Source organism: Muntiacus reevesi, chromosome 1, assembly GCF_963930625.1.
Source record: "Muntiacus reevesi chromosome 1, mMunRee1.1, whole genome shotgun sequence".
NCBI lineage: Eukaryota > Metazoa > Chordata > Mammalia > Artiodactyla > Cervidae > Muntiacus > Muntiacus reevesi.
The window spans coordinates 60,117,138-60,141,656 of NC_089249.1; the positions used below are offsets into that span (position 1 = coordinate 60,117,138).

The following is a 24,519-nucleotide window of genomic DNA, read 5'->3' on the forward strand; positions in this document are numbered from 1 at the left end:
ATCCTGGGCGGGCCCCTGTGCTCAGACCCTGGCTACGGGCCCCCAGACCCGGCCTCTGCCCTCTAGACGGGGAGCCGAGGGGAGGCTGGCCGGGGGCCACCGCCGCCCCTCCCGAGGCCCAGCCTACTCACTCGGAGCCGGAGCCGTGGGCCTGGGCGCTGCCGGCCCGCACGTTCATGGCCACCCCGTTGAGGTGCTCGCGGCCCGGCTCCCGGCGCGGCGTCTTGATGGTGATGGCGCCGTCGGGGGCGCGGAGCCCGTCGCTGGAGCCCACAGAGGATGAGCGTGAGGACGCGGGGCTCTGCTCGCACTCGGCCAGCTTCTCCCGCAGCCGCGACTTCAGCGTCTTTTCGGTCAACGGCGGTGGATAGGTGACTTTGTTTTTCAAGATGCCTGGGTCCGGGGTTGGGAGAGATGGAGGAGGTCACAGCCAGGCTGGCCCTGCCGGACGCGGGGGACGTGGGGGGCTCAGGGAGGGACAGTCACGCGGGGCTGTGGGTGTGGGCGCGGGTCTCCCCACTTCGGGGCTCCCGCATCCAGTGGGGGCGGTGGCCCCTCCCAAGCACCCCGTCCCCGGGGCCCCCTCTCCCGGGAGCAGGGACTCCCCAGCCCCCAGTTTCGGGGAGCCCAGGCCCTCGGCACCTTTTCTCTGCTCGGGGGGCTGGCTGGGCGGCGCGGCCGCGGGCCTGGGGCCCCCGCTGTCCCGGGCGGGGAGGCGCTCGCCGCAGTGGTTGCCCTGCTCGTCCAGGTGCAGCTCCACGCTGACCTTGGTCTCCACCTTCAGGCGGGGCGGCTCGCCCGGATCCTCGCTGTCGCTCCCGGCCAGGCTCTCGTCGGGCCAGCTGGCTGGGACGTGGTTGCCCACGGCGTCCACTGAGGCGCAAGACAGACCCTCAGCTCATGAGCCCCACTGCCTCCCGCTCCCGCTCGGCTGCGCCTGTCGGGAGGGCGCTGACCCCCAGCCCCCCGCCCGCAGGCCCGGGGGGACGCCAGGACCCAGGGAGGGCCAGTCCCGATGCTGGGTCCCCGGCTGCAAGCCCCTGCACCCCCAGCCCTGGAAGCCTCCTGTTCCCCGAGCAGCGGGGTCGGCGTCACGGAGTCCTCGCCGGGAGGGTCCCACGGTGGCCGGCCGGCAGAGGGCTGTGCTCGCTGCCACAGCTCCGCCCCGGGGGCGGGCAGCCACGGCTGAGGTCTGCGGCGCGGCCTGGGGCTCGCTCACCTTTGGGGGTGCTGTGCACAGGGCCCTGGGCCGGGTCCCACTTGTCCTCGGCCTCGCCCCCGTCGTCCTCGCTGTCGGACGAGCGTGAGGAGGCGTAGGAGCTGCTCTGCTCGTCCAGGGAGAGCTCGCTATCCGAGTCCGAGTCATGGCCTGGGGAGGGGCCGGCGGGGGGCTTCCGGTCAATGGCGGAGCGGAGCCGCCTGGGCCCAGGCCAGGGGAGGGGACCCTCGGGGCAGCCGGCCCCGCTGAGAGGGAGACCACCCCCCAGGGGACACGTACCGTGGGGCTTCTTGGCGCTCCTGGGGACAAAGGACGCGTCCGGCTCCCCGTGGCCGCCCCGCGCCGGCCCCGAGGACACGCTGAGTTTCTGGCCCCCTTCATCCCTGGAGAGGGGAGAGGGTGGGCTCAGCGCCCCTGCACAGGTGGGGTGGGTGGCACATGACTGGCCACCCAGCCTTGCCCTCACCCAGAGCCTCGTGCGTGTGCCAGGGCGGCCCTGCCGGGCACACAGGGATACACGCGCGACCCCAGATGGTGGGACACACGACGGGGCGGAGGGGACAAAGCTGGCGTGCGCTCTGGGAGCTGCCCTCCTCCCCTCCCCGCGACCACACAGGGTGCCCGGCGGGCCGACCTGACGGTGCTGTCCAGAGAGGCGGTGGACTCGCCCAGGGCCGTGCGGAGCATGTCCGGCTCCTCGCCGTACGTGTTGTTGCAGTTGAGGGAGCGCTGCGGGGCGGGGGGTTACTCAGCAGCCGAACGGAGGCCACCGGGCCGTGGGGGACGGCTGGGTGCCCCCGGCAGGGCGCCACGCAGCACCCTGCCTGCACCCGTCGGGCGCCAGGCACAGCGGCCTCTCTGCCCCTGGTCAGGACCCCCGCCCGCCTCGGCCTCAAGGGACCAGGGGCCGTGACCGGCCAGACCCCGCCCTGTCAACCCGCTCCCCCCAGGCCGCAGGGAGGGCGGCCATGCTCCAGTTCGGGCCTGGAACGTCCACGGGGTCGGGGAGGCGAGACCAAGGGGCTGTGTCTGATCCCGGTCCAGACGCCCCTCGAGCCCGGCCCCCACGCCCCAGGGCCCCCGGGCGCCCCCTACCGTCAGCAGGGTGGCCCTCGTCGTGGCCGAGTCGTCGGCGTAGGGCTTCTTCCCGGCGAGCAGGCCCCGCAGGTGTTTCCGGACCTCCCTGTTGAGCAGGCAGTGCAGCAGGAGTGCGGCCAGGCCCTGCGGGCGGGAGGGATCAGCGCGGCTCGGCCTCGGGAGGGACGCCAGGGCCTGGCCGCGGCCACCCCCGCGTGCCTGCCCACCCGGAGACCGCGCGGAGCCCAGCAGGGCCCACACCTGGCCTCCCTGCCCTGGGTGCTTCCGATTTCTCCAGCAGGGGCCTGCTCAGGGCAGGCAGCCTGCCGCCCGGTGCCTGGAGGACACCCCACACCCGCCGGGCCCCAGCCCTCGGGGCATCTGGGCCCCCGGTGTCGCATCATCAGTCAGGGTCTGGAGAACCCTCGGTGTGGGCTGTGAATGGTCAGCACGCTCAGGACACAGCGGGTTGACACCGGGCTGGGAGAGCGTGAGGCCCGTTCCAGCTGAGCAGAGCTCTGCGTCCTGACAGACACGGGGGGCGTGCAGCGGGGTCCCCGGGGGGCTGCGGCAGAGCCGCGTTTGCCGGCAGGGCTGCGAGGCGTTGCCGTAACCCCGCACACACCGCCAGACAGCCGCTGCGCAGTCCCGTGTGTCCGGAGAGCAAGCACGCAGCCTGGGTGGCAGGTCAAGGGTCTCCCCGGGGGCCGGAGGCAGCACGGGTGAGGTCCCTCCCCAGCCGCCCACCTGTAAGCAGCTGAAGACGGCGAAGAGGTAGTGGAAGGTGAGCACGTCGCCGTTGACGGCCAGCAGCCCCAGCAGCCAGGTGGCGCTGACGAGCAGCAGCAGCAGAAAGGCGGTCCTCAGGAGGGCGCTGGGGGCGGGGGCAGCGGCTGAGTGGGGCCGCCCCGCCGCCGCTGTCACCCGCCCGACCCTTCCCACTCCTCTCCAAGCATCTACCACCAGGCTCACAGGGGGAGAGGCGGGCGGAGCTTAGTGGGGAGGCCAAAGGCAGGCGAGGAATTAACCAGCAAAGAGCAAGGCCTTTTCACTGGAAAAGGCCCTGATGCTGGGAAAGACTGAAGGCGGGAGGAGAAGGGGACCACAGAGGATGAGATGGTTGGACGGCATCACCGACTCAATGGACATGAGTCTGAGCAAACTCCAGGGAGCTGGTGATGGACAAGGAAGCCTGGAATGCTGTGGTCCATGGGGTCGCACAGAGTCGGACACGAGCGAGCGACTGAACTGAAGTAAAGAAGAAGCTTGGGGCCAAGACGGGACCGTGTCCACAGTGGCTCGGGGGAGCCTGCTGCCCAGGCCTGGGCGTTTCCGTGAACCCGGAAGAGGCGAGGGGCAAGAAGATGGGTGTCAGGCCCCTCGTGCAGGCTACTCGCGAGGGCTCCCCGCTCCCTGCCTCCACCTCCCCAGCCGTCAGGGGGCTGGCGAATTGCACCCCTCATGGGGTCGTGGGGTCATGGGGGTGGTGGGACTGTGTGCGTTAACCTGAGTTAAGTGCTCGGAGAGGTGCGTGCGTGTGGGGGAGGAGGTGGAGGACGTGGAGCCGATGACCAGGCTGCCCCGCGTCCTCTGCCCGGGGTCTCTGCCCCTCCACAGCCGTTTCTGACTCTGCTCCTCCAAGGGCTGTGTGGTCAGGAGCCTCCTACTGCCTTGAAGCCCCTCCTCGCACACCCTCCCGTTCCTGGTCCCCAGTTCGGGTCGCCCGGCCCAGTGGGCACCCCTGCTGACCCTTTCGTGGCTCCTGGACCCCACGCTGCGCTCTCTGCTGCCTCCCTGCCTCCCCAAGGCTGTTCTCTGGGTCCCCCGCCCTGGTCCAGCCCCCAAACGCTGGAGGCGCCCTCTCTGCGGGGCCCCCCACTCTTGCTGTGCTGTGTCCTCTCGCTGGGCGAGCGCCTCCCCTCCTGCGGCACCAACATCACCATCGTCACCACGGCCTGGAACGTCCCACCCCGCCCCGCCCCCATCTGCTGTCACTGTCCCTTCCCCCCACCCCCGCCAGTCCCAGGTGAGGATGCCGGGCATCACTGCTCACCCGTCTCCCCTCGGGGCCTCCGCCACCAAGCCCCGTGTGTCCTGTACCCCGGACACCTCTGGGGTCCGGTGCGCCCCCTCCCTGGTCCAGGCTGCCATCCCGAACCCCGCTCCAGGCCTGCCGAGCTCAGCCCAGACACAGCCAGACACAGCCGCCCACTCCCCACTGCTGTGACCCCCTGACCTGGCCCAGAAAAGTCAGCAGCTGACCCGCTGGGGTGGGCACGTTTGCAGGCTCTGCCCAGCAGGGGTCTCAGAAGGGCCTGGCTCCGGTCCCACCCACTGCCTGGGTTTAGTACCAACTTACACGACCCGTTTTCTTTCATAATAATGGCGCTTCCTCTGGCAGGAAACCTTTGCAGACAGGATAAAAATGACTGTGTTGACCTGAAAAAATAAACAAACAGAAAATCCCAAAGTCAGGTGGCAGCCTCCATGGTACTGTCAAAACACACCTTCACAAGCCAAAGGCTTCTGAGGGTCTTCAGCCCTCATCTTGGGGCGGGTGGGGGGGATGCAGGAGCCTGCTGGGGGCAGATGCTGAGTGGTCTGAGTGAACGTGGACACCGGCCAAAGCCTGGAATCCACGAGTCTGAGGACGCAGCTACATCACCAGAAGGCCGGCCCCTCCAGTCCCATCCAGGTGGCCAGTGGAGCCGGTAACCCATGGGCTCTCAACACCACTCAGCTCCCGCAAGGGGCACCCAGCCCCCCACGCCCCTGAGAATCGGGGGTTCTGAGCACTCACAACTATCACGGTCCCGATGGGCCCCGCGAAGCTCCAGATCAGGGTGTCTCGAAGGGACAGCCAGCAGAAGTCTGGGTTTCCGTAGCCCTGCGGGTCCAGGCCCACCGCCAGTCCTGGACAACAGCAGGGGACGAGTGAGGGCCGGCCCGATGTGGGTGTGGCCACAAATGGGGTGTCTCCAGCCCCCCGGGCAGGACCCTTCGCCCTGGAGGGCTCAGAGGAAGCAGGCTGCGGGGCTGGGGGCATGTGTCCAGGGCCCAGCATGTGGCAGAGCTGACGGGAGTGAGGCTGGCCAGGGACTGACCCAGGGCTGGGCCTGGCTAGAGTGCGGATCCACGTGGGCCGGAACCACGCCTCGTTCCAGCCGAGGTCCTGGGAATACCTAAGTTCTTTTGCAAGAGGCTTAGGTGTTAAAAAAGGAAAGCACACAAAACTGTTGTTAAAGCGAGTTAGAAATGTGAACGACCTGAACTGAGACTGCAGAGCCGCCTTAGAGGAGCGGCGTTTCTGCACTGATGGTGCCCCTGCCCAGATCGGGGCCGACCAGGCAAGGGCGTGAGATGACAGGGCACTGAGAAGCCCTCTTCCCGTGGGCAGGCCTTGTCCCCAGAGGGATGGCTACCTGTGCTGGGCGGTCTCCTGCTGGCCCCCTCGCAGCGCCCCTCGGGCCAGCCTGGGGCCGACAGCGCCCGTGATGTGAGCCGGGCTCGGCGCCTCCAGCTCGCAGGTGAGGACGGCCCCACTGAGGGCGACCACATGGACCCAGCTCAAGGCCACCAGCACAGGAGCCCTTCGTGGGGGCTCGAGTTTCTTCTGCAAAGGCCCTGAGTGTCCCACTGGGGGCTCAGTGTGGCCTTGGCCCCGTGACCTCCCATCTGATTGCCTCGGAGCAGCCTGAATGGTTCCCTGAAGCTCTGAATGTGGCCTCATGTGGAAATACGATCTTGGCAGATCGAAGTGCGCGGAGGCTCTATGATGAGGTCATCCTGGATTTAGGGTGGGCCCTCCGTCCAATGACCGGTGTTCTCAGAAGAAGGAGGAGATGGAGGTCTGGACACAGACTCGGAGGTGGCGAGACAGGAGGGATGCAGCCACAAGGCCAGGCTGCAGGCAGCCGGGGACCAGAGCGGGGCAGACCCCCCCCCCCCCCCCCCGGGGCCTCCAGAAGAGAGCGTCCTGCCCACACCTTGACTTTGCGTTCTGGCCTCCAAGAGAAGCTTCTGTTTGTGTTTTAAGCCCCCCAGTGTGTGGTACTTTGTATCGGAAGCCCTGAAGTGAGAACACCTGTGATTAAACCTCAGCCCACGTCGGCCAGGACATCCCCTGTGAGCGTGGCCCTGGGGCTGCCCATCGGGGACTGGGGCTCCTCTACAGATGGGATGTCACCTGTGCGTGCAGCAACCTCCGTTCCCATCACAGCTACTGCTACGGCCCCAGGCCGCGGGTAACCAGCCACGGCGTCCACTACAGACCAGAAGCCACGCTAAGTTTACTGGGGGCACAGAACAGTGTTAGCCACTCAGTCATGTCTGACTCTTTGCGACCCCATGGACTGTAGCCCGCCAGGCTCCTCTGTCCATGGGATTCTCCAGGCAAGAATACTGGAGTGGGTTGCCATGCCCTCCTCCAGGGGATCTTCCCAACTGAGGGACTGAACCTGGTCTTCTGCATTTCGGGCAGATTCTTTACCGTCTGAGCCACCAGGGAAGCCCAGAAAACCAGATGGCAAACTTTAACTCTTCGCTTTGTAAAATAAGCAAATTGGCAAATAATTCTGACCTGATTTCTTCACTCCCCTTCATAGAATTTAATGTAAACAAAATCTGACATTCTGGTCTCTGAGGTTAATTTGCTAATTAAAAAAAAAAACAACAAATAATAATTGAGGCTTTGGGCAGATTGAAGATGAAATTAAAGATGAGGTGAGTGTCCTGAGTGTCCAAGCATGACCAGGTCCTGGCTTCAGGGGTTTAGTAGGTGGGCAGTGGGGGGACCCCTGAAAACAGCTGCTCTGAGCCTTTGTTCTTCCCGGTCTTTGGGGCTCAGAGACCACCTGATTCAGCACCTTTCTCAGGAGCTGACCAGAAAGGCGGTGTAGTGTGTCTGTCAGGTTCAGTCTCTGGGTCAAGAGGGGTGGCTGCCGGCAAGGGTGGCCCCACTGCCCCCCCAGCAGCCCTGGACAGAGGTGTCAGTGGTCACTCAGGGTCCCTGGGAGTCCAGGGAGAGAGGTCACAACAGGAGAGCCTGTTGCCCAGACTGTCCGGGCGGGAGCAGGGCAGCAGACAGCGGAGCAGAGTGGTCGGAGATGCTGCCGTGGAAACCAGGAGGCACGATGATCGGCCCTGGCTCTGACCCCACGGTGGCTGCCGGACAGAGCCCCGGAGCAGCAACTGCCCCTTCTCCCACTTCCCCAGCCTCAGACCCCCTGCCTGGGTCCCTAGAACCCAGGGGCTGTGAGGAGAGAGGGTGTCGCTCACCCTTTGTCATACCAGTGGGGATCTTTCCCCACAGGAAGCAAACTTTGACTTCCTGATATTTAGTGAAAAGTGTGCTGAGGAAGCGCCAGTGTTCTGTTCATTCATTAACTCCTTCTTCCATCTGCCCACCCATTGATCCAACCACTCATCAACCTATTCACCCATCCTACCCACCCACCCATCCATCCATCCATCTCTCCATCCACCCATCCATTCATCCTACTCACTCATCCATCCATCCACCCATCCACTCATCTACCTATCCATCCATCCATCCATCCATCCATCCATCCACCCATTGATCCAATCATTCATCTACCTATCCACCCATCCACCCATCCATCAATCCACCCATCTCTCCATCCATCCATCCACCCATCCACCCACTCATCCATCTATCCACCCATCCACTCATCTACCTATCCATCCATCCACCCAACCATCCATCAACTCACCGACCTGTCCACCCACCCATCTGTCAATCATTCACCATCCATCCACTCACCCATCTGTCCACAAAGCAGGCAGACATGGGAGTTTTTGTCTGTTAGGTGCCACAGACAGAACCCTGAATGGTCTGAGCCCAAGCCTCAGTGCGCTCACACCTGGCAGGAGACACTGAGTGATCACACTCCTGTGAGCAGATGTAGGTGCTAGGTGCCCAGGAGGAGGCCAGAGAGCGCCCCCGCCAGCACTTGGGGGCCCTGACGTGGGTTCCTGAGATGCCCTGCGGGTCCCGCAGTGGTGCCCAGTCCCCGGCCGGGCGTGGCCACTCTGCGCATGCTCACCTGTGACGATGGCCGGGATGCCCCAGCCCACCACGTAATAGAAGCGCATGGGCCCCGCGTCGATGTTGCGCACCTCGGTCAGCATGCGGTAGACGTGCAGGCTCTCCACGAAGGTCCAGGCGAAGGTGCTCATGTAGACGTAGTGCAGGAGGATGGCGATCACCGTGCACAGGAACTGCGGGAGAGGCAGCGGCTGAATGCGGCCCGCGACCCTGCGCGGCGGGCTGCCGGCCAGGCGGCTCGGGACAGGGTGGGGGCTGGAGGGAGCGGGGTGGGGTGAGGACCAGACGGCCGGCGGGAGGGGCTGGGGGGGCTGGGGCGGGGCCTCAGGGAGGGACCAAATCCAGGATTCTCCAAACAAGAGGGCATGCAGGTCTGAGAAAGGAAAGCAGCTCAGTCATTTTCCCTGATTGACCCAGGTGCAGCTGAGCGCCAACAGTGCCAGCGTCTCAGGCTCCCGACGGGGAACAGAGCACAGGGAGTAAGGTGCCTGGGGGCCCCAGGACACCCGGCCCCCAACCCGGGTCAGAGCCATGAGTGAGCCTAACGCGGGGTGATGGGTGCACACAGCCTCCAGAGTTTTTATCAGAAGCTAGAAACTTGTATTTTCACTTCTTGGCTCCAACATTTTAAATGTTGACATTTCATTTAACACTAAAAAAAAAGTATCGTGGAGACAGCTCAGGCTGTGGCCCTAGTGGTGACCGTGGCCTTCATCCACTCGGGCTCTCCTGCAGGTCCCCGCGGTCCAGGGATGCGGCCGGCGGGAAGGAGCCTCAGGCCTGCGACCTCGCCATCAACTAAGACAGAAGTCACCGCGCCTGTGCCGATTTATCGGGGCCTCTGCCTCCCGCGGAAGAAAGCAGGATGAGCGGCGTTTGTTCTCTTTCTCTGTCCCCGGCTGGTGGGATAGAGTGTCAGGAAGAGAAAGTCAACCTCCACAGTCGAGGCTCAGCTTCCCAGCCTCTGGGGGCCTTGGCGACCAGCCCCGAGTCCCTGGACACCGAAGGTGGGGCGAGAACGGGAGGAAGGTAGTGGTGGGGGGGCGGGGCTAGGGACACTTTGGGATCCGGGGCGTCCAGCCAGAGGCCACTAGTGCACATCCAGTCCCAGGTGCCCAGGAACGGAACTTCAAGACCTCTGCCTTGGCCCAGAGCAGCCTCACCCGTCCTGCTGGGAGGGGGCTGGCTGCCCAGTCCGGGAACCCAAGGCCCAGAGGCTGGGCAGGCTTCCCTCCAGGTCCCAGGAGGCTGGACTGGCAGGAGAGCAGAGGGAGGACAGATGGGGGCAGGAGGAGAAAGTCCCTGGTCACCCCTGCGGAGCCACGCCCCCTGTAGAGCCACGCCCCACGCAGAGCCACACCCAGCTGGGCCACGCCCTCACCGAGCCACGCCCCCTGAGACATCCTGTCCAATCCTCACTGCTGTCTGGCCAGCCCGATCCGGGTCTCAGTGTCTGTGCCAAGTAGACACTTCCGCCCCAACAGACACCGAGTTGGAGATGGAGGCCACCACCTGATGCACGCCGAGGCCTCTCTGCTCAGTCCCGGGCAGCCTCCCGGTGAGGGGTCCCCAGGGCCCAGGCTCCTTGGAAGCACTAGCCACCTGCCATTGATTGAGTCCACCTGGTGTTCGCTCCAGGAACAGAGCCCGGAGATGTGGGAGGGACCCATTTAGGATTAACATCTGTCAGATGCACACAGAGCGTGAACCCAAGCAGAAGCAGAAACAAAATCTTAGTGACGACTGGAGACACGCCCTCTGCCTCGACACTGCACAGGAAACGGGGGAGTCCACCCTTAGGGCTGGGCAGAGCGGTCAGCCTGGCCGCAAAGGGTGAGCCTGAGGCGGCGTCCGCCCCATGCCAACCCCCAGCCCCGCTGTGCAGAGCACAGTTGGCTCATGTGTGCGCTCAGTCGTGTCCGACTCTTTGCAACCCTGTGGACTGAAGCCCACCAGGCTCCTCTGTCCATGGGATTCTCCAGGCAAGAATACCGGAGTGGGTTGCCATTTCCTCCTCCAGGGGATCTTCATGACCCAGGGATTGAACCTGCGTCTCCAGCATTGGTAGGAGAATTCTTTACCACTGAGACACCTTTGACCCACGGTTAGCTCAGCAGAATGAAGAAGGGGGAAGAGGCTGGTGTGCTACCTTATATAACGTGAAAAGTAAACCCACAAAACCACCTTTGGGGAAAAAAGTGTCAGAAGCCGACGTTTTAAAATGTAATGGGACCATACATGCAGGGGTTTCTGCACCAAAGGTACTACCTTTTCCAGAAACAGAACAAAGGCAAACACTAATGCACAATAAATCATTTCAACCTGCCAGTAATCTGGGAGATGAAAACCTCGCCTGGAGAGGGGACTTGAGTTTACAGAAAACCCATCAAAACCAGGCGTGGTGCCAGGCCCCAGAATTATGTGCACGGCATTCCTCTTATTCGTGCTCACCAGCGCGTGGAGGCCGTTCAGCTCTCCTTCCAGGGGCCGGTCAGAGCTTGAAGCCAGCGACAGCCTCTGAGCGTTTCTCACGCCGGGTTTGGTTGCGAGGAGTGGCCCATCCCCAGCTCTCCGTCCCTCTGTTCAGACCTCTCAAAGACACCCTTGAGGGGTTTTGCCCTGAGTCACACAGCCCCCCTCCCCCCGCCTCCGGCTGACGCAGGGACAGGGGCACGAGGGCAGGGAGAGGCGTGCTGAGCCCAGTGGGTGCAGAGGGGCAGCCCAGCCAGACCAGCGCCCCGTCTGCCCTGGGGGCCTGACAAACACGGGCCCGTCCTCTGTGCCAGGCCTGGCAAGCCGCCAAGGTCATCATGGCGCCCTCTCAAGGTCGTCTGCTTGGACGCCCTGCCTCTCTCCCTAACACCCTCCTCCGGAAGCTCAGAGAAGGGAAAGCTCCAACCTGCAAGGGCCCCTGGGCCAGCAAGCCAGGAATGCTGCATCTTTTTACTAACTGCATCCTCTCCGGGCCGTCCACTCTCACAGACACGCTTCCTCCTGCAGTGAGGGCTGTCCCCCACGCCCAGCTCTGCGCTTGCCTCAGCCCCTGAGGACCGGCATGTCCAGGCTCACCCGCCACTGTTCCCAGCTCACCTGGTGGCGCTCCCTTCTGGACACTCGAGGCATCGCGCCCCCTGCCCCCTCCCTCCATGTCCGCCCAGTCCAGGCCCTCTCCTCCTGACCCCATCTTGGCTGTGGCTCCAGCCCCCAGACGCAGGAAGATGCCGTCCTGGTGCCTCTCTGACCTCCAGCCTCAGCCCTACCCACCCCTCTTCCCTGTCACCACCGTCTGTTTACCGAAACATAGACCTGGTCATGGCTGTCCATGGCACAGGGCTGCCTGCCAACAGAGATGACCAGGGATCCGGGCCCCTCCCACTGGACAGTGACGGGACCGTCCTGCTCAGCCATCCTCTGAGCTGGCCCAGCGCTCCCATCAGCTACTGCGGTGCCAGGTTGGCACCTGATGCTGCTGACGCACCATCCATGTCTGCGTCTGAGACAGTGGACGGGAGACTGCGGTTCTTCCCGGGTCTGGGTCTTGGGTAGATTTAACACAGTGACAACCACGAGTCCTCACTGCATGAGGGACAGAGAAACGACACTTATGTCAGGAGCAGGTGGCAGCTGGAACGCCCCCTGAAAGGGTAAGGGCCCCTGCTCACCGCGGGAGAGGTCGGAATTAGCTGAGTAAACTCTGAACTTCCTGCCGTCCCTACATTTGCACATGTGATGGTCAGTTGGCCTCATGTTGTTCCAGGGCCATCGGGGTCACCATTCATGATGGACCCATGAACTCAGACATGATGAACTCTCGTCCCTGGACCAGGTCACACAACCTGGCCGGCCCCGGGGCTCCCCACCTGTGAGCAGGAATGCTGCTACCCCCCAAGGCCCCAGGGAGGTTGCCGGGAGCCAGAGTATGCAAGTAAAGCCTTGGGCACAGAGCTGGTGCCTCCTCCTTCACCCCCATCAAGGGGCTGTGACCCCTGGTCTCTGAAAATCTCCTTTGTGAAAAAGGAAAAGCCACTCACAGCCAGCCAGGGACCAAGCCACAAGCCTCCCTTCTCCTTCTTGCCTTTCTCTCCCCTCAGGGCAGGTCCCTACCCCAGGCACCAGGGACCTCAACCCAGCCCTGCCAGCATTCCTCTGGGGCTCAGATCCCTCACGTCCTACGGAAGCGCCTGCGCCCTGTCCCCGCTCTGGCTGCAGCCAGCATCTTATCCTCTCCTCCCTGAAGCCAAACTACTTCAGTCTCACCAGGTTCTCCAAGTGCTGTCGTTTCCACCCCCTCCTTTGTACGTTACCTTTTAAATACACTGTGGCTGGTGGGCAGGAATGCAACTGATTATATACATCTAGCCCCATAATAGGCAGCTACCTTGCTAAACTCTTTAATTATTTCTCATAATGTGTCTGAAGGTTGGTCTGGATTTTTCTGTGAGGTCCATCATATCAAATGTATAATCACCTAACGATAACTTCCAGGAGCCTAGGTAACACCCCATGAATCCACGTGACGCCCCAGGAGCCCACGTGACCTGGGGCGGCTTGAGCGAGACGCCCCGTATTAAACGCGATCACACTGACGTTCACCTCCCTCCTCTCCCCCACGATTCTCTCTCCACAAGCTCCCTTCTCTCGTCCCCCTGCCGACCCGGACCACCGCGTCACCGAGTTCTGGCCTGTCCTAAACACCACTGCTTTCACGGAGAGTGTGGCTGTGACTCCCCAGAAAGTGCAGGGCTGGGAGATGTGGCCCCACAGGGATGACTTCAGGTTCAAGTGACAGCTCGCAGGACTCTGGGGTCTCACGAGTGTACTCTCTCATAAAATCACAAAGCATCTGGATCAGGAAAGTGAGCGTTGATGCGCACAGAGCCCTTGGCTCCCAAGGTGACCTTGCAGGGAGATTCCTGCCGAGGGCAAAGCCACACGCCCACGTGCTGGGCCTGGGTCCCCAGCTTCCCGCCAGACTTCCCAGCTTCACCCATCCCTGGAAACGGCCACAGAAATGCCGCCCGGCCCCAAGAACGGGTGAGAGGACCCCTCCTGCTCCAGCCCTGGAGGAAGGTTGGCCCGCGCATGCGCCCAGGTGGGGGCAGGGTCCTCACCGGGTTCTCGGTCTGGGCGATCCCGATGACAAAGACCAGCTGGGAGGAGAAGAGCGCGGCGATGAGGTTCCTGTGGATGCCGTTCAGGTTGGAGCGCAGCGTCCGCACCAGCGCCAGGAGCACGAAGGCCACCAGCAGCGCGGCCAGCGACAAGGACACGGCCGCGTAGGTCACGATCTTCAGAGGCAGGACCTCCCCGTGCTGCGGGCGGGTGGGCCAAGGGCGGGAGAACACGTGAGGGCCGTGGCTCTGACTGTGCTTTTGCACAATCAAGACACATTGACACTTCATTACTGCAGACAGGAGCCAGGGTGACGACCACGTGGCTCTCAGGGGAGCAGAAACCAAGAAGGACAATGAAACGAACAGTCTGGGCTGATAGCAAAGTTCTGCAGATGCCGGGAAGTGGGGGGACGGCTGCAAGCACGGTGGAGGGACACAGAGCCCGTGACCTGCACGCTCAGACTCGGCCGAGACGGCAACTTTCAGGCTAGGTGTGTTTTGCCATGGTAAGAACGGATTCAAAAGCAAAAACCCTCACACGTAACTCCTGCTGTCTGGCAGGTACAGAAGCTGTCCACCCAAATGCTGCGCTGAGAGACACTCAGCTCACACCAAGGACAAGAGGGGTCTGGGCTGCAGGAAATGACAGTCATCCCCTCTGGTTTTTGCTTCTTTCATATTTTTCAAAATAGGACACCCATCTAGGCCAGAGCCCTAGATGGAGGTTCGGCACTTGAACAAACATACCGATTCTATGGTAACTTCTAGAAAGCGCAGTTCTGAACTCACACAGAACTGTCAGACGGGCTGCCTGGGGGAAGTGAGGAGCCAGGCCGGTGGGCCGGGGGTGGGGGGGGGCACCGAGTGCTCCGGAAACTGTAGCAGCACCTACTCCCCAAGCCTGGGGGTCTTCAGACGCCTCTGGCTTTGAGGCCCCGGGGCGTGGGGGGGCCTCGATTCCTACTCTCGTTTAATTTCTTCTACCAGGACTTCCTTCTGCTTCCTTTGCCTGTGAGGATGCTCCTGGCACTGCCCAGCTTCCTGGCCATCAGGGGACCCCCAAACCCGCCCCTCTGTGGACAAGAATGATTCACAATCAACCCCGTCCAGGCCGTCCAGGCCCCATGCTTCCCGCTGGAAAGTGGCCCTGCCCACGGGAGCCTTGCTGTCCCAGCGCCCAGAGGTAGTCTCTGCTGTTGACACTCTGACGCCCCGTCAGCAGCAGCTTGTGGCTGACTCACCTCCCGAGAATGTGACAGACACTTGGGCCACCGCAGACCCGGAGTCCTGGGAGGGACGATGGCCGGGCTGCCCAGGGCACATGGCAGGCCTGAAAACACGGTGACGTCCCCGAGGCGCCCAGGCCGGCTCCTGGCACCAGCACACACCGGCGCCGGCCGGCCCCGCCCCGCTCCCGGGCCCCACGGCCTCATCGGAGGCCCATGGAGGCCACTGAAGACGCTGGAGGATAAACATCTGCTGCCCACTGCTTCTGCGGCTCCAGACCGAGCCTCCTCTGCCCTCCCAGGGGCGGTGTGTATGGCATTGGAAGGAAATAACTATTGCTCCCGCCCCGTCTCTTCCTTAAAATTTTACGTGCAGCAGAAACTGCATCACCTAACAGACTGCTGAGCACCCTGCTTTGAAGTGAGGTGTATATTCCAGGAGTTTCCTTTCAGCTGGAGGTTCGGGGTGGCCATCACAGTTCTTAACTTACAATGTGGCCTCTTTGAAAACCCCTTCTGGGGGGTTTTATTATGAAAATCCTAACAGTCTGGCCAGTCCCGGAACACAGTTTGCAGGTGTGGATCGGTTTGTTCAGAGCTGTTAGGAGGAGAGGGCGAGCTCGCAGAGGGGTGGGTTCGGGGCCAGGCTGATTTTCCAGCGGGATGGGTCCCTGGACACACTGGCCAGGTGGGCGGGGCGGCCCTGGGGCTGGTGCCCACCTCACGCCGGGAGACGTCCATGAGCACGGCCGAGCTGGCAGCGTGGTTGCACCGGCAGGCCACGTGGGTCCGGTTCCGGGACAGCAGCTCACAGCCTTTGGCCGACCAGCCTCCAGTCCCGCCGGTGCTGCAGAGGAAGAGGGGGTGAGGGGGGTCTCCGAGGCCCTCCCACCCCCGCTGGAGCCCAAGCAACGTCCTTGGTGCGCCCTGGCCAGGCGCCACTGTCTCTGTTGTGAGGACCGCAGGCTGGCCGCCCCGGGGACTGTGTGAACCCTCTCCCTTCCCTTCCCAGGCCTCTAATGAGCACCCTTGGAAGTTCACATCTCATGCATCATCCAGCAGTAAAACTTCAACGGGTGTCAGAGGCCTCTGTGTCGGAGACATCACTCAGTTGTTCAAACAGCCACTTTGTGCCTGAGTCTCCTTTTGAGTCTCGATGATTTAAGAAGAAACCTGGTACATCCGTTCACACTTTCATCTTCAGATTGCACAAGGTTTTATGGCAGCCGCCTGGAAGCGGGGCCCATTATTACCCTGCTTTACTGAAGGGAAGCCCCAAATGACAGGCTACCGCAGAGCCCTGCCCTCCTGACTCTGGGAAAGCCGAGCGACGCCTCTGATCCTTAGTCTATTCATCTGTGAAATGGGATGTGAAGGCTCACACGTGTTTGCCAAGAACGTGAAGATCTGGGCCGGCAGGTGCAGCACAAAGCAGGGCGGATAATTAGCGCACCGGCTAATTGCCGGGATCCAATCAAGTGACCACGAGAGACAGCCGGGCCCAACGCGTGCCAGACAGACCTCAACGCCGCCCTCCCCGTCAAAGGGGGCCCTTCATTCTCTTTTGTAAGCCAAGCGTCTGCTACCCTCCGGGCGCTATGCTGGCTGCTCGTTAACTAGAATTTGGAAAAACCAGAAGGAGGGGGAGTGACACGTGGTCTGTGCCGAGCCAAACCTGCTTCGCAGCGGGAGCGCCAGCCCACGGCCCCGCAGAGCCCCCGCGGCAGACACCCCGCCGTCCAGCGGAGCCACAATGTCAGGGAAGGTCTGGGCTGCACCGGAGCGAGCTCAAGGCTCTGTCCTGGGTGCAAGTGTGGCGGGCGGGGGTCGGGGGCAGACGGATGCTGCTGCTGAGGGCAGGGCCTCTGAGTGGTCAAGTCAGCCCCAGCAGCTGCCCGTGGGTCTCCGGGGTGGGACGGCTGAGGTCAGGGACCCTGGTCTGCCAAGGGGAGCCCTCCCTCACATCCGGGATTTCCCACTGTCAGTGTGGGAGGACCCTGGACCCCGTGTCTGACTCCCGCCCCCGTGCGTGTCCAGAACGAGCCGCTGCCTTGTCCGGTGGTGACAGGGGCACCCGTGGGCAGGAGTCCTGCAGGGGAGCGGCCCTGTCCCCGTGCTGGGCTTCTCGGGAGATCCCTGTGTGCCTGTGCACGTGTGTGCATATCTGTGTTTCAGGCATGTGTCCATGTGCATTCATGTACACATGAGCGTGGTCATAGCTGGGTGCGTGTGCACACACACACGTCAATGTTTCCAGGTGTATGCATGTACACTTGTGCTTATGGAGGGCTCTGACGCCCCAGGAGGGACTGAAAGGGGCCACAGACAAACGCTCCCCGCCCCAGGACGCTCTGCCCAAGGAGCCTGGGGGGCCTGTGGGCAGGAACCCTGCCTCAGCAAAGCCCCCCAGAGACACACAGCGTTGGGGGCAGGGACTGACGTCACCCTTACGTGATGGAGTGGTTCCAGAACACGCAGACTGGCTTGGTGCGTTCCTCGGTCTCCAGGAGGGCGAACTCCACCAGGACGGGCCTCTCCAGGGGGCTGGGCAGCGGGGCCCCCTCGCTGTAAACCACCGCGCTCACCACCGGCGTGTTGATGACGGGCCGGTTAGGCAGCCTGCAGGGAGAAGGCAGAGCCCAGGACAAACCCGCGTGCGGCCCCGGCGAGGACACAGCTCGGGGTCTCGCCGGGAGGGACCGGGCCAAGCGTGCGAGCTCAGGGCCTCTGCCCTTGAGAGCGTGTGACGGGCTGGGTGGGGGAGGAGGGGTGTGGGCTTGGTGAAGGTTTAACCACGGACAGGCGAGCACACGCACCTCTGGGACAGAGGCGGACTCTGGAAATTTAACATGAAGAGAAGGAATGAGCGAGCAGATGTCGGGCCCCACAACCTATAACAGAACCGGAAGACCCTGGCCCGCCGGAAACGTCCCGTAAGGGGAACTAAGAGGAACGCGAGGCCGTGGTTGTGGCTCAGGGAGGCCTCTCGTCCAGCCCCCGGGCGGGGTGCGCATGAGGACTGCAGCCCCGGGCAGGAGCTGCAAAGTGACTCGAAGGTTGAAAAGAGCCAAGCCTCCCTGGGTGCCTGCCTCTGCTCAGGCCTCAAAGCCCTCGGGCGGCGTTTGATTCTTCAGCCAGTGTTTACTGAGCTGCCCTTGGTGAGAAGAGCCGCCTCACTGGGAAAGACCCTGATGCTGGGAAAGACTGAGGGCAGGAGGAGAAGGGGAAACAGAGGATGAGGTGGTTGGATGGCATCACCGACTCAGTGGGCATGAGTTTGAGCAAGATCCGGGAGTTGGTGATGGACGGGGAGGCCTAGGGTGCTGCAGTCCACGGGGTCACAGAGTCAGACACGACTGAGCGCCCGAACAACTTAGGGCTGGGGTCACTGGCAGCTGGTGGCAGGCAGGGGCGAGGGGACAGACGCTCCAAGCAGGAATAACACTGCCAAGCCAGGGGCGTGTGTTGGGAGGGGCACTCCTGGCAGAAACAGCAGGCAGACTCCGAACGCCTGTCCGAGGGAGATCGCGGGGCAGCAGTCTCTGGCCTGGAGCCGGGGTCACTGTGCAGTGTCCTTCTACAGATGTTCCGGTGGTCGAGATTTTGACTTATCAGCACTTGGAACCTTCTGGAAATCTCCCCCCACCCGCCACGACTCCTGGAGTCAGCCTTACCTGAGGCTGCGGCGATCTGGGTCGTAGTGCTCCGGCAGCAGCTGCCCCAGGGTCCGGTAGATGAGGACCAGGGCGACGGCAAACTGCCCAGGCTCCTCGGGGTGTCTCTTCCGCCTCCTGGACGGGGCCTCCATCTCAGCGCTGGGCCGTGGGCGCGCCATCTGGGGGGTGGTCTTGCGACCGGCTGGCCTCACCGTGGGGCCCTCTGCAACGGAAGCACGGAGTGAGGATGGGGGCCAGACACCTGTGATCCCACCAGACCGCTTTCTCCTCAAGGCAGTGAAATCCATGGATGCTCTATGGAAAACCGCAGGCAGTTCCTCAGAAGCGCGAACACGGAACTGCCCAGGACGCTGCAGCCCCACTTCTGGTTGTGCCCAAAGAGCTGGGAACAAGGACTTCACCGAGGCTTGCACACCTGCACTCACGGCCCCGTGAGTCACGGCAGCCACGAGGTGGAGCAGCCCCGGTGTCCCTCCATGGATGACGGGCTGGCAAAACATGGTCCATCTGCGCGGGCCACAGCGCGGGTGAACCCGGGGACACGATGTTCAGTGAGGACACAGTGGGACGCTGTAGATCCCACTCACGTGGGTGGCCCGGAGACCCCCTAGCATGCACAGAAAGCAGCTCCCCACTACCCTTGCGGGAGGCTCACGGCCACACTCACCCACGTTTCCAACAGCCCCCAGAGTGCCCGCTGGGCCTCGTCCAGAGGTCATCTCGGGAAGCATCTCCACCCAGCACACACCGCCTGGAGCACAGGCTCCAGGGAGGCAGGCGGGGGAGAGGGTCTTCCCTCTGCCCCCAGGATGGGGGTGCCGCCGGCGGGGGGCCAGGCTCAGGGTGGCCGACGAATCCAGCAGATTCCCCTCTGCTCAGCCAGTGCCGCCCCGAGGCAGACGCCCACTTTTCACATCCTCTTGGCCCCGCTCAGGGCCGTACCGGTCAGCGGCTGCTTAACACTCCAGCTGACCATACTCAGGCTGGTTAGCAACCCTGGTTAGCCATACTCAGCTAGTTAACAACCCTGGTTAGTCACATTCAGGCTGGTTAACAGCACTGGCTAACCACCCTCAGGATGGTTAACAACCTTGACTAGCCACCCACAGCCTGGTTAACAACACTGGTTAGCCACATTCAGGCCGATTAACAGCATGACTAGCCACCCTCAGCCTGGTTAACAACACTGGTTAGCCACCCTCAGGATGGTTAACAACACTGGACTGTCACCCTCAGGATGGTTAACAACCCTGACTAGCTACACTCAGCCTGGTTAACAACACTGGTTAGCCACATTCAGGCTGGTTAACAGTACTGGCTAACCACCCTCAGGATGGTTAATAGCATGGCTAGCCACCCTCAGGATGGTTAACAACCTTGACTAGCCACCCACAGCCTGGTTAACAACACTGGTTAGCCACCCTCAGGATGGTTAACAACACTGGACGGTCACCCTCAGGATGGTTAACAACCCAGGCTAGCCACCCTCAGGCTGGTTAACAGCATGGCTAGCCACCCTCAGGCTGGTTAACAACCCTGGCTAGCCACCCTCAGGCTGGTTATTGAGGCAGGCTCGTCAACACTGGCTTTGGGGTCAGCGGGGCGGGACTCTGACCACCGCTAGGGTTGCTGCTTTCAGGGTCTGGCTGCAAGCTTTCCGGAAGGTGCGTGCAGGAGGCGCCGCCCCCTCTCCCGCTCCGGCCGGCCAATCCCCTCACGGGCTGTCCGGGATCTTCCTGGGCGGGGGGACACGGCGCAGGCTGTGGGCTTCTCGCGTGGAGGCCCTGGTGCCCCCAGGCTGGGGGACCCTGCCAGCGCCCCTGACTTGGGACAGACGCCGCCCTGTCGAGGGCGTGGACTGACGAGCTGAGGTAAGTGTCTTCACAGCAAGGGCATCTGCACGCTCTGCCCTCCTGCACGTCCCACGCAGGAGCCGACCCAGTCCTCCCGAGCCTCCACCATCTGCTCCCGCGGCCAAGGTTCACTGCCCCGGGACCCCTCCTCCAGCAAGGCTGCCGCCTCCCGGGGGCATCATGTGAGAGGCCTGGTGGGGGCAGTGGACAGCGCCCCAAGGCATCAAGGTGGCCTCTCGGGAGCATGTCACGACCCCAGAGCACACATACGCCTTCCCCGTGTCTGCACCTGGCCCCAGACGAATCGCTGAGTCTAAAGCCCCAGTTTCTTCCACAACTGGCCCATCGCGTCTCCAACAACCGGTCAGCCAGAAAGCAGGTACCAGAGGCCCCACGTGGACGACGAATCCAGGGGTTCCCCACCCCAGTGGAACAGACAATACTCACCCACGTGGTCTGGGCCAAGGGGGGAAGGTCAGTGTCTGAGGAAGGAAGATGTGGGCTTGGTGAAGCCCGAGGCGGGGGTGAGAATGGACAGAGGCTTGGAGTCCCCCAGGGCCCATGTGGTCACCCTGTGGGTGATGGGGCGGGGAGAAGGGCGTCTTCCAGGAGGAACACCTGAGCAGCTGGTAGGACACTGGGGGCCGGGGGGCTGGGCTGCACTCCAGGAAGCCCATCCACGAGGGTCTCACCCACATCTTGGGCTAAGGGAGCTTAGGGTCCTGGTCCTCAGCTTGCCGGCCACGTGGCAAGTCAGGTGTCTGGGAAAGTGGCAGGCGGAGGCCGCAGAGGCCCCGGGGGGGGATCTTATCAATAAGAGAATCAGTGGGTTTACTACGGGGTGACTGTGCTGGTCAACTGACATTTTGGCAACTTAAGTAAATACCATATGGAATAAAGGCCACGTGCAGGGGGCCGGGGCGTCAGCTGGGGGCTTCCCAAGGAGAGCAGGGAAGCAGGTACCTTCAAGCTTCTCCCAGAGTTTCCTAAAGCAAACAGCCTTGTGCCTGTCCACTCCTGATGTCACAAGCCCCGAGAGAGGGTGACCCAGGGGCCAGTTCAGAGGCAGAAACGCTGATGCCCTCACAGAGAAAGAGCCTGACTTTAGGTCAAGACACTAAACTATATGCAGATACACACACACATAGCTCTCCATCCCACCTTATCTCAGGGGTTGCGTTTCAGAACCTCCTGTGGATGCCTGGAACCATAGAGAGTTTTTGATGTTGTTCAGTCACCCAGTCGTGTCCAACTCTTTGCGACCCCCTGGACGGCAGCACGCCAGGCCTCCCTGTCCCTCACCATTCCTAGTTTGTCCAAATTCAGGTTCTTTGCATCGGTGATGACGTCCAGTCATCTCACCCTCTGATGCCCTCTTCTCCTTCTGCCCTCAATCTTTCCCAGCATCAGGGACTTTTCCAATGAGTCAGCTGTTCACATCAGGTGACCAAAATACTGGAGCTTCAGCTTCAGCATCAGTCCTTCCAGTGATTATTCAGGGTTGATCTCCCTTAAGATTGACTGGTTTGATCTCCCTGCAGTCCAAGGGACTTTCAAGAGTCTTCTCCAGCACCACAGTTCAAAGGCATCAATTCTTCAGCGCTCTGCCTTCTTTATGGTATGGCTCTTAGAACCTGTACGTGACCACTGGGAAGATCACAGCTTGACTAGTCAGCCCTTTGCAGAGTAATGTCTCTGCTTTTCAACACACTCTCTAGGTTTGTCATCGCTTTCCTGCCAAGAAGCAGTCATCTTTTGATTTCGTGGCTGCAGTTACAGTGATTTTAGAGACGAGAAGAGGAAATCTGTCACTACTTCCACATTTTCCCCTTCTGTTTGTCACGAACTAATGGGGCCGGATGCCACGATCTTAGTTTTTTTAATATTTAGTCTTAAGTCTTACTACCAAACCCTATATCTTTTATTTTTCCCCTATGCATACATACAAAATTTAATTGGTAAATTAGCATATTAAAAAATTAATAGCAAATATCTGTGAGAGTAGGACCATAAACAAGGCTGAGCACCAAAGAACTGATGTTTTTGAAGTGTGGTGTTGGAGAAGACTCTTGAGAGTCCCTTGGACTGCAAGGAGATCCAACCAGTCCATCCTAAAGGAGATCAGTCCTGGGTGTTCATTGGAAGGACCGTTGCTGAAGCTGAAGCTCCAATACTTTGACCACCTGATGCGAAGAGATGATTCACTGGAAAAGACCCTGATGCTGGGGAAGACTGAAGGCAGGAGGAGAAGGGACGACAGAGGATGAGATGGTGGGGGAGGGTCAATGGGCATCACTGACTCAACGGACGTGAGTTTGAGTAAACTCCGGGAAGTGGTGATGGACAGGGCAGCCTGGCGTGCCGCAGTCCATGGGGTCGCAGAGAGTTGGACACGACTGAACAACAATATCCTACATCAGTGTAAAACTTCAAAAGTTTTTAAGATGTCTGAATAATACCCATATAACTGACAAGACAAGCTGACTGAAAAGGTTTCAAATTTTAAACTGTCCATTACAGAATAGTACGTAAGTGTCTATTTGGGGAGAGGTGTTTTCAGCAGCTAGAGTGGATCTGTGAAAAATACTTTTAAGAAAATTCGCCATGTTTAAGCTGCGCGGTTTTAGTGTTAACGTAGGGCTGGAGAACTGCACTCAGATGGCTCTGGTTGGTTTTCTGGGGGGTCGGGGAGGAGTCTGACGTTTCACACCCATGGAGAGGCAGCTGTTCACTGCACAAGGAAGCCCAGCTCACACACAATGTGGGTGTTCACTCCGTCACCGTGCTATAAATCAGCCAAACTTCTGCAAGGCATCCCTGCGGCTGCCCCTCCCTCTGGGCCGGCAAACGCCGGGCTGCGGGGCGCAGGGCAGAGGGCCGGGGCCACGGCAGGCTGACCCGCTCCCCCCGTCCTCCCCCACCCGCCAGCCCCCGGGGGAGCCCCCACATCTCACCAGCCTCACCTCTCCTCTCGGCTGGTTTGAAGAAGTCCTCCGAGAAGAACACCGAGGACTCCAGGTCCTTGGGGACCTCGCCGCGGAGGAGCTCGAGCCGCGGCACGCGGGCTCCCGTGAAGTTCAGCTTGTCAAAGACGTCGACGGCGAGAACTGCGGGGCAGGGGGCGCCGTCACACGCGGCTCCCGGCCCCCCGCCCCGTGGAGAGCCCGCCCGGACCCCCGTCGCTTCCGAACGGCCCAGAAGTGCTGTCCCTGGTCACCATCCCCTTTGAACAGAACCGACGCCCACTTCCGGCTGAGTCAGACGGCTGGGGGCCTGACCTGGGGACCTGGGGAGCTTCAGGAGGGGCGCCCCTCACCCCACCCCACGGGAGTGTCATTTCCCCGCAGCCAGGTCCCTCCTGACGGTCACCCCTGCAGGCTCCAGGGTGAACCCCAGGTCATGCTGCTGAGCTGTTTGATTCAACACCCCCTCTGTGAAGGGTGCCCTCAAGTCACTGCACAGGAAAGAGGGGTGCTCCCACCCCGGCAGTCAGGGTCAGGGGCAGCGGGAGCCCTGAACACGGGAGGCAGGGGCGGCTGGGCCCAAGGACTGGGAAAGTGGACAGGCTGGCCCCAGCACCAGGAGCACCCAGGAGGACTCTCTCGGTCCAGGGCAGGGGGAGGGTCCCAACCCCAGAGCATCAGGGGTGGACGCTGGAGGGTGTGCAGGCAGAGGGGCTGGGACACTTGGCCGGGACCTGCCTCTCGAAGGGGCTGGGGCGCAGCAGCTGCACCAGGCGCCCCTCGGGTGCCCGCGTCCTGTCTGCCCCGGGAGTCTACAGTCCATTTCTGCTAGACCCGCTCCACAGCCGGCGGCGGAGGCAGGGACCCCGGGCGCTCACCCTTCCCGCCTGCCCCAGTGATGACAGCGTCCCACGCCCTCCTCCACCCCAGTGTCCCAGGTTCAGGTGAGCTCAGTGTGAGCGTCCGGTCAGCAGTGAGGGCCGCTCCCCGTGAGCCCGAGGGTCCACGACAGGGACGTCAGCTCTGGGTTAAGGGTTCAGCCCTCTGGAGACAGATGATCCCGGAAATTAAAGGGCGACTCCCAGGGAAGGGGCAGGCCGGGGCCCTGCCTGAGGCCCCACAGGGGAGCTTAATAAACACAGGAGGGAAACCAGGAGCCCCGCGGGCAGGACGGCCCCCTCCAGCATCTCCGCTGCTCCGTCTGGGCGGTTGGGACTGGCTCCACCATCAGGGTCGCCTCCCCAGGAAGGAAGCTGACTGTTTAAGCCCGGAGCCCAGAATAGCGCATCCTGGGTCCCCGGGGTCCACAGGCATTGGCTGTGT

At 62.1% G+C, this 24,519-nt stretch overlaps 1 protein-coding gene across 1 annotated transcript in view; it reads right to left on the minus strand.

Moving 5' to 3' along the window:
* CELSR1 (cadherin EGF LAG seven-pass G-type receptor 1) overlaps positions 1-24,519 on the minus strand; it is a 145,468-nt gene that overhangs the window by 2,848 nt on the left and 118,101 nt on the right. The window contains exons 20-34 of the mRNA XM_065938721.1: positions 23,197-23,340; positions 18,378-18,582; positions 17,155-17,322; positions 15,424-15,550; positions 13,475-13,675; positions 8,362-8,536; positions 5,097-5,209; positions 4,656-4,735; positions 3,044-3,170; positions 2,315-2,440; positions 1,854-1,948; positions 1,499-1,602; positions 1,220-1,369; positions 643-873; positions 132-393 (exon numbers count right to left, since the gene is read on the minus strand). Of these exons, the coding sequence (XP_065794793.1) occupies positions 132-393; positions 643-873; positions 1,220-1,369; positions 1,499-1,602; positions 1,854-1,948; positions 2,315-2,440; positions 3,044-3,170; positions 4,656-4,735; positions 5,097-5,209; positions 8,362-8,536; positions 13,475-13,675; positions 15,424-15,550; positions 17,155-17,322; positions 18,378-18,582; positions 23,197-23,340 (2,308 nt within the window). The remainder of the gene's footprint in view (positions 1-131; positions 394-642; positions 874-1,219; positions 1,370-1,498; positions 1,603-1,853; positions 1,949-2,314; positions 2,441-3,043; positions 3,171-4,655; positions 4,736-5,096; positions 5,210-8,361; positions 8,537-13,474; positions 13,676-15,423; positions 15,551-17,154; positions 17,323-18,377; positions 18,583-23,196; positions 23,341-24,519) is intronic.